Here is a 9,606-nt window from a genome sequence, read left to right as displayed (position 1 = left end):
TCTCCTCACCTCTGATGCCCTCTGACATCCTCTGATGACCTGCGCTGCCCTCTGACAACCAATGAAGACCCTGATGATTAATGACACCCTCTGATGATCAATAAATCCCTCAGCAAAGCTACACTCTGTGTCTGTGTCCTTGTTCTCATGCTCAGCAGGGACTGCTTGGACCTGTTCCTGCCCGGCAGTGGCCACCCTGAAGTGCTGGGAGGGGTCCCCAGCTCCATGCCATGCACACAGTGACCTACACCCCTGTGGGCTTCCCCAATCTCTCATCATCTGCTCCAAAGTCCTGAAGGTTGGAGCTCCTCATGCTGCCATGCAGCCTCAATACCCTGCCTCCGTTTTCTCCCAGATCCTCCTTCCAGTTTGTCACGGAATTAACTAGGTCAGTTTATGCCCGTGACAGGGGGCAGTAGGCCCCTGCCCTCCCCACCCCCCACCTGGGCCCACAAAATGGGAAGGAAGGGGGAAAAGGAAAAAAAACAGTGGCAACAATCTATGGAGGTAAACTTATTTTACTAACTATGATATCGGAATGCAAAATAATACAATATAATACAATCTAATTGAAATTGAGACTAATAAATCAAATAAGATATGAGAGAGAGTTCCCGAGACCGAGTCAAACCTGAAAAAGCTTGGAACGGCTAGGAAAGCACCTCCAGCACCCACTGCCAGGCAGTAAGAGACCGCCCCCCCCGGAAGGGTCAGATCCCGTGACTTCCGTAATGTATAGGGATAGGTACGTAGAATTAGAGGGTTAACACTTCAATTCCAGTACATGATGTTTTGATGTGGAATATTGAAAATCAAATAAGCAAAAACCAAAACCATGACAGCTTGGTTTTAGCATGAGTGGGAGAGTAAGTGTGGGAATCTGTGCAGTCCATTCCTTGGTAATGTTCTTGTCAGCAACAACACTGCAACCACACCACTGAATTCTGTCTCAGTGCAACACTGAGCCTTTTCATGGAAAAGCTTCTGTCTCATCTCTGTTGTCTGTTCCATTCCTGAGATGGAAGTGGCACCTGACTCAGGAAGGAGAAGGACACAGAGCTCTGCAGGAGGACCTGCACCACCTGCCCAGCAGCTCTGTGCTACCCCACAGTTGCACTTCCTACCTACAAATTCATGCTCCAGAATGTCTCCTGAGAGTCCTGGGCAACCTTTCCTGGGCTCTCATGTGTGCTTCAGCTACCCTAGGGCATCGTGGAGGCAGTGCCCACCTCTGTGTGGCAAATGGAAAGAAGACTGAAGGGAGACTTCAGGGAAAAGTTTAAGCCTCTGAGATGAAAACCCATATCCAAGACATTTTCATAGACAAGGTCTCACAGGGACTGAGGAAGAGGGGATCTGACAAGCAGCGTGCAAACCAGGTGCTGCTGCTGGCCTGTCAGAGGCACTGACAGATGTGAGCCTGAAAGCACAGACCCCAGCCAGGCGCCAAGGGATGGCCCGTCAGCTATTGCAGGCTGCAGTCACCGCACAGTTTGATTAACAGCTGTATGCTTCGTGCTGGATTATGGGGTGCTGAGAACAGCTGACCCCAGCAGCTCCAGAAATGTCCCACAGGAAGTAAGACAGAAAAAGTCATTGCATTCCCGTTGTTTGGATAAGCTTCACAGAGATCCCGGTTCGTTATGTACACTGTGACTGGGCAACACTGCACAGGTACAAACAGAGTAGTACTTGATGTGGATAATGACATTTAAGTGAAAAACATTACAATAACTAAAACACAGAATAAAACATTCAATAAATTACACTTAGAAAACTAATACATAAACCATGTAAGACAGTTTGATTCCGTTAAAATCTGTATTACAACTCTTAGATAGGAAAAGGTGGGCAGTTCACTGCTTTCGAAACACATTTGGTCATCAGTTTCCGAAGAGCATCTTTGAGCTCCTGGTTCCTCATGCTGTAGATGAGGGGGTTCATTGCTGGAGGCAGCACCGAGTACAGAAATGACACCACCAGGTCCAGGGATGGGAAGGAAATGGAGGGTGGCTTCAAATAGGCAACCATGGCAGTGCTGAGAAACAGGGAGACCACGGCCAGGTGAGGGAGGCACGTGGAGAAGGCTTTGTGCCGTCCCTGCTCAGAGGGCATCCTCAGCACAGCCCTGAAGATCTGCACATAGGACACAACAATGAATACAAAGCACCCAAAATACACAAGGATACCAACCACAATAAGCACAACTTCCCTGAGGTAGGCATCTGAGCAGGAGAGCTTGAGTATCTGGGGAATTTCACAGAAGAATTGGTCCACAGCATTGCCTTGGCAGAGAGGCAGTGAAAATGTGCTGGCAGTGTGCAGCAGAGCATGGAGAACCCCAGTGCCCCAGGCAGCTGCTGCCATGGTGGCACAAGCTCTGCTGTCCATCAAGGTCCCGTAGTGCAGGGGCTTGCAGATGGCAACGTAGCGGTCATAGGACATGATGGTGAGAATGAAATACTCTGCCGATATCAGAAAGACAAACAGGAAGGTCTGGGCAACACATCCTGCATAGGAGATGTGCCTGGTGTCCCAGAGGGCATTGGCCATGGCTTTGGGGAGAGTGGTGGAGATGCAGCCCAGGTCGAGGAGGGCGAGGTTGAGGAGGAAGAAGTACATGGGGGTGTGCAGGCGGTGGTGGCAGGCTACGGCTGTGCTGATGAGGCCGTTGCCCAGGAGGGCAGCCAGGTAGATGCCCAGCAAGAGCCAGAAGTGCAGGAGCTGCAGCTGCCGCGTGTCTGCCAACGCCAGCAGGAGGAACTCGCTGATGGAGCTGCTGTTGGGCATCTGCAGTTCCTGGGCAGGGAGTCCTGTGCAGAGTGCAGAAGATAATGACAGAAGTCAAGATAACTTGCAGACACTCTCCTCCTGCTATACTATAGAACAGTTTCTTTCTCTTTGAAAAATGTTCATTTAACTCCATAACTTCAATTTACTTGCATGAGCTTTAGTGTACCTTAAGAAGTAGAAGCTGAAAGAGCTCTTACTTTCCTCTCATTTCCTAATCATATCTCAGCTTCCTAGATAATTTCCTCTTACAATCAGTTTCCATCCCTCATATCTTTATGCTGTCTGCACTCACAGTGCCCATCCCTACCTCTTTTCTGCACTTAAATTTCTGTTAGAGAAAGCTGTCTGTTTTCAGGATAAGAGCATTATTCATGGCAGCAGAAAACGATAGCAATTTCAGCTGAAAGCACTTTAGGAGAATGTTCATATAAGGGCAAATTGTGAATGGTACAATTCAGGATTCTCAGAGATGTGTTCATATTTCACATCTCCTTTCAGAATTCTGCCTCCAACTCATTCTCCTTCCCTAAGAACAGGTGTTGGAAAATCCCTGCCTCGTCTCTCCTCCTGCAAAGCACCCTTGGAAAAAAAAACACCCAGTGGTGAGTGTAGCTGTTATCCCCCTGCCCCAGGCAGCAGCTGTAGCAGCAGAAGACCTCTGCCCTGCCCTGCCGTGGGACTCCTTCCCCCCACACGTCTCCCCGCAGCGCCCTGGGCAGCTCCCCGGGCAGGCTGAGTGCTGAGTGCTGAGTGCTGAGTGCTGAGTGCTGAGTGCTGAGCCTGGCAGGCGGCAGAGTCAAAGCCTGCAGTGAGACTTACCTTGTCAAAGGCTGTGAGCAGTGCTCCTGCAGTGAGCTCAACACCTGCTCAAACCATACACATCCTATAAGCTCTCTGCCCTTTCTCTCCTCTCCTCCTGTCACCTGCAGGCTGTGCTGTGCAGAAGAGCTGCTCCTGGGCACAGCTGTCTCTCTGCAGCGCTGCCCACTTGTAGGAGCTCCCTGAGTCCCAGGAGCCCAGCCCAGCCCAGCCCAGCAGAGGATGTCATTTTCTCTTCCTCACTGCTCTCCCTGGAGATGACTTGGGGGCTGCAGGGCTGGCAGCTCCTGATAGACAACAGGGTCATCTCTGCAAAACGTACTTTGAAGTCAGATGAATGAATCACCAGTAGCCAAGCTGATTTCGGAAGCATTGTTTGTCCTAACAGATTGTGTGTGTTGAGCAAAGCTGCCAATGCCCCATCTGGTGTCATGGTTTTATGATTCTTGTTATCAGTATTCCACATCATAACATCATGTAAAGCACCGGGAATTAAAGAGTTAATACTCCAGTTCTGTGGATGGACAACTTTCTGGATACCTGGTTCTCAGAAGAGAAGAAGAACCGCATATCCCAGGGGACTCTGAGTTCAGAGGGGAAGATAAGCCGTGGGAGGAAGACCTGGGATCTCTCACTTGCTCGCTGCCTGGCAGTGTGTGGCTGCGCGCCCCAGCCGTGCGCCTTCAGTTTAAAGTAAGGCTTTTGGTTTCAGACACTTGCTCTCTCATTATATTTCAGTTATTACCCTAAATTCCAATTTTATTTTATAACATTGTGTTATCTTACATTACAGTATCATGTTTAGTAAAAATAAGTTTCCTTCTTCAATCATTGATGCTGTTTTTTATTATTTTTATTATTATTTTATTTCTTTATTTATTATTATAATTTTTTTTATATTTTATTTTATTTTATTTTATTTTATTTTATTTTTTGGCCAGTGGGACTGCCAAGCCTTCAGCCCTCTGTCACGGACACACATTGATCCAGATAACTCCGTAACAAGACAACACACTCAGTCATATGCTCTGCTTTTAGGACGGGTGTGTGGAGCCAAACGTTGGACCTGATGATCACTATGGGTCCTTCCCATTGTGGGTTGTGCTAGGATTCCATGACAAGCTGGATACAAGCACGGTGGGTTGGAATGACTGTGGTGTCACTGTGGGTAGGAGTTCAGTAACACAGTCACGATGTTCTCTCAAAAGTGTGGAGAGCAGTGCTGTCAGAATTACTGAGTTATGGCAGTGATCATTATTACAGTGATGTCAGAGTCACTGTGCTGGAAAGGGGAGACAAGCTCAGTGATTTCAGCTCCACTGTGTCGTCACAGCTGATATGAGCACAGTGGTGTTGCAGTCAGACAGGAGCTCTGCATGTGGGTGAGCATCAAACAAGGCATCCCCAGAACAAAATGCTACCAGTGAGGAAATGGTGCCTCCACCTTGGGCCTGGGAGTTCAAAGTTCTGTTGTGATTGACTGCTTGTTCAGACTGGGCCCCTCTCACATCCCACATCCTGGCATGAGACACACTGCCCACATGGGACTTGGGCCTCACGGCATCCTTGCACCCCATGCAGAGTCTGGCAGCTGCTGTGCCCTGGTCTTTCATTTGACATCAGACAAACCTCCATCCCACTGCCCCAGGAAGGGCCCTGAGCCAGCAGGAGGGAGGGACACGATCTCCCTGCCAAGGCTCTGGGGTTCAGGCCTTGGCCTTTCTGCTTCAGAAGACAAAGGAGGCTTTGCTCAGCATCACAGCCACCATCCCAGTGCCTTGGTCTGCCTGCAATCATGGCTTCCAATTATCTGCTCTAACAAGTCCCTGGGGAAGCTGGCTTATCCATGGCCCTCAGTGGGGCCCATTACTACTCCAAGAAACTTCACTGTTCCTTCTGACTTTGTCTTCTTGAGCACTTTGTGCAATCTTCTTTCTGCACTGGACGTGATGGACTCAGCAGCAAATGCCCCCTGGGGCCCATTACAACCTGAAGAGCCCTCCTGTGCCTTGTGCCTTCCTGTCATCTTCTTCAGCTGTTCAGAACTTGTGCAGCAAACTGGACAGGTATCTGGAGACATCTAAAAGAGGAAGAGAACAACAGGCATTAATGAAGTCTATTTATTTAGTTAGTTATTGTTCAGTTTAAACAAGAATTTAAAGCAACACTTTGCAACTGATATTGACCCAGGATGTCCCCTAATGAGCTCTGCTCTGTCACTGTGTGGACAGATCCCCATCAGGCTTCCGTTTTCCTTGCTGGACAAGCCCAGCTCCATCAGTCTCTCCTCACATGTGAAGTGCTCCATCCCCAGTCACCTTGAGTGAACCTTCCCAAACTCACTTTGTCTTGCTCTCATCAGCCTTGTGTTGGGGATCCGAACTGTAGAGGCAATGCTCTGGATAATGCCTTCCCTCCATCTTCCACCCATTATCTTCTTCATATTAAAAAACTGGAAACTTGATTTCTTACCAGATTTCCAAATTCTGAAACAAGGAAGAATAGTTATTGATTACAGGAGATACTAACATTAAACATTTGGAAGGAATTCTTAACATTTCTAAGATCATGATTGTGAGGCATGGAACAGCTGTGGAACAGGTAGCCCAGAGAAGTGGTGGATGCCCCATCCCTGGCAAAGTTCAAGATGTCAAGGGCCCCAAGCATCCTCATGTACTGGATGACAGCGCTGCCCACAGCAAGGGAGCTGAAACTGGATGGTCTTTTAGGTCCTTCCGATCCAAGCCATTCAAGGATTCTGTGGTTCCTGTCAGTCTCGTCCAACTCAGAATCCTGCTTGCTTAGGTATTCCCTCATCACCTCTTTTTTCACCAAGGACACATCTGCCATGCACCAACAATTCCCACCTGTCTCTGCCTCCTAGGATTCCAAGAAGACCAGACAAACTAATAAATCGTGAGGTCAGGAAGGAAATGAGTATCAGAGACTTTTCCATGTCCTGTCTCACCATGTTCCCTACACCATTCTACTGTGGGCCCACATTCTCGCTAGCCTTTCTTTTGTAGACTACATATTTCTACAAGCCCTTCTTGTCTGTGATATGCCTGGGCACATTCAATTGCAGTTGAACTCTGACTTTCCTATACTCATCTCAGGAACACTGGACAAAGTCTCTGCACTGCTGCCAGGTGCTCACTTCTTGTTTCCATTTCCTGTACGCTTCCTTTCTGTGTTTGGGTTAGAGCAACACAATCAATTCACAATAATGCAGGATTTCTGACATCTTAACTTGCCTTCCTCTTCCTCGGAATGGAAATATTCTGCTTGGAAGCCAAGTTGCTTAGATAGTTGCCACATTTTTTGACCCTATTCCCTCGCTGCCTTTCCCTGCTGTTCTGTACACCACAGACACTTGAAGAAGCCAAGGTGTGCTCTCCTGAAGCCCAAAGGTGTGAGCTCTCCTTTCAGATTCCTCAGCTCCACCATCCCATGGCCACTGCAGAGCAGCTTCTCTTTCACATTCACATTCCCCATCAACCCTTCCTTGGCAGTATGAGATGCAGCAGAGCACCTCTGCTCTTTGGTTCCTCTATGGCTTGGTCAAGAAGCTGCCAGCTGTGCTCTCCAGGGTTCTTCTGGATGGTGCATGCCCTGCTCTGCTGTCCCTGCAGCAGACACTGCAGTGGAAGAAGCCCCCAAATGGGACAAGGGCCTGACAACACGAGGCTCCCATCTGCACGTAAAGGGCACCTTCCACTTGCTCTTCCTGATCAGGAAGCCAGGAACAGACACCGTTGGTCTCCTCTGTTTGCCATTGCCATTGCCATTCACTCTGACCTGGCTGCTCTGCCTCCCCCAAGATGAGCTCAGTGCACTCTCTGAAAGGGCAGTTGCCCTTCCTTGTCTCTTTTGGAAGCCATTTCACCACATCCCTGAGATCCAAACAAGACCTCGGGTCTTCAACTCTTCAAAGCTTTCTAGCCCAGCATGTGCTGGTGTTCTCATTAGTGAAAAAGCACAGAAGAAAACAACCTATTCAGGATGGGTCATTGGATTCAGTGCATCCATGGTCTTTATGAAGATGGCACAAAGGCATTGGATCCACTGTGGGGCGTCAAGTTGACTAAGCAGCACAGACACTCCTGGATATGTCTTTCCTGAAGGCCCTGTGCTGCATTTGCAGCTGCATGTGAGTGTGCTGGACAGCCTGGAGAACTGGCATGACATGACATGACGTGGCTGCTTCTGACACCGTTTGCTTGAGAGCCCATAGAAAACTGAAGTGTTTTCTGTTGAACAATACAGATGTGTGTCAGCTCTGTCGTGCCTTGAGCTCCAGAATATTCAGCAGATGTAGAACAGAGAAAGATCTGCCTCTTCTTTGGAGAGCTCATCCATTTAGTCAGCTGCATACCTCTGCATGCTCCGTGGAGAAAAGTGAAAAAAGACACACAAGTGCCATAAATTGCCATCAATGCAAGGGTCTGATATCATTTAGGATGGCCAAGAATATCTCCATCCCCTCTCTGGCCCTCAGCTGATGCTCAGGAAGGAAAGGAGGTGTCTAAGTCAGGGATTTCCCACGCACTTCCCAAGCACTAGCACACATCCAGGAGCACCCCAGGCACCTTGGTCATCACCCAGGGCCTGTGTGTGGGCAACTGACTCCCCGCTGAAGGACCAAGGACTCGGAGCAGGAGCTCACATGCAGGCAACTCCTTGTGCACATCTGAACTGAACCAGAGGAATCCCTGAAACTCCTGTTGGTCCGTGGGGAGCAGAATCTGATTTCAGCCCCAGAGTTTCCAACTAGCGATGAAATGCCTGCACTACCTCAGCTGGATCAGTGCCCTGCCCAGGGGAAGTCCACCCTTCCTGACCTTCTCAGTGTGTCCGTTTTGTTTCAGCAAACACTCTCTAATCATATGTCTGGAATTAGTCACTGTCCACTGGAGGTTTGGTGGTTAACTAAGCAGATTTCAAACTAAGTCATGACACGGTTGTTTTTCAGGAGCTGCTGGCCATGGAGTTGCAGGGACATCTCAAGGGAGATTACCTGGGGAAAAAAAAATCACATCCTCTGTTGCAGAGTTGGGCCAGGCTCCTGGGACACAGGAAGCTCCTACAAGGGGGCAGTGCTGCAGAGAGACAGCTGTGCCCAGGAGCAGCTCTTCTGCACAGCACAGCAGGGCTGGGGGCATGATCTGCAGGTGACATGAGGATAGAAGAGAGAGGAAGGAGAGTTACAGTCTATGTGGAGTGTGAGCAGGCTGTGAGCTCACTGAAGGAACACTGCTCACAGACATAGACACGGTAAGTCTCTGGCTGCAGGCAGTGCTGCTGCTTTTACTGGAGGGATCACTAAATCAGGGACTTCCCATTGCAGATCGGGATGCAGAGAGTCTGTGTTTCTTTATTATGAAAATGACTTGTTCCATATGAGGGCTTCCCCCCTCAGGGCAGGGGCCTTCAGCTGCCACAGCTTCTGCCTGGGGCAGGGGACTCACAGATTCACTGCATGCCAGAATGTTTCTAAGGACGCTGTGCAAGAGGAGAGACAAGGCAGGGGAAGGGAAAGGACTGGAGGCAGAAATCTAGATGGGGCTGTTCACTTAGAACACATCTCTGAGACTCCTGATTCACACTATTCTCACTCATTCTGTGAACAGTCACACAATGTGCATTCAGCCTCTCCTCTCTTGAAGGATAGAACAAAATTACAATACTGTCGTATTCTCCAGACATGAATAATGAAATTAACCTGCAGTCGGGCAGCTTTCTCTAACAGAAATGTAATGGCACATAGGATGGGACTGGGTGCTTTAAAAGCAGTTGGGTTAAAGACAGGGAAAGAGATGAAAATATCCAGGGAGATGGGATAAGATTAAAAAATGAGAAAAATATATAAGCTGCATACTCGTCTTCTGCTTATGGAATGCTAAACTTCATGAAATTAAATTGAAGTTATGGAGTTAATTGAACATTGTGCAGAGAGAAAGAAAAAAATATATATATATATAGCAGAAGGAGTGC

At 48.6% G+C, this 9,606-nt stretch overlaps 1 protein-coding gene across 1 annotated transcript; it reads right to left on the bottom strand.

Annotated features, from left to right (window-relative positions):
• Positions 1–1,833: 1,833 nt before the first annotated feature.
• Positions 1,834–2,790, bottom strand: LOC116241416 (olfactory receptor 14C36-like). Its single transcript, XM_031612002.2, has one exon. The coding sequence runs from the start codon at positions 2,788–2,790 to the stop codon at positions 1,834–1,836; it is 957 nt and encodes a 318-aa protein (XP_031467862.2).
• Between the last annotated feature and the right edge of the window lie 6,816 nt (positions 2,791–9,606).

Source organism: Phasianus colchicus, chromosome 29, assembly GCF_987193195.1.
Source record: "Phasianus colchicus chromosome 29, bPhaCol1.hap1.1, whole genome shotgun sequence".
NCBI lineage: Eukaryota > Metazoa > Chordata > Aves > Galliformes > Phasianidae > Phasianus > Phasianus colchicus.
The sequence above is the reverse complement of the archived record's forward strand: the minus strand, read 5'-3'. Positions and strand labels throughout refer to the sequence as shown.

Coding starts and splice junctions, on each gene's coding strand:
- LOC116241416 (XM_031612002.2), bottom strand. CDS start 2,790: ATGCCCAACAGCAGCTCCATCAGCGAGTTCCTCCTGCTGGCGTTGGCA.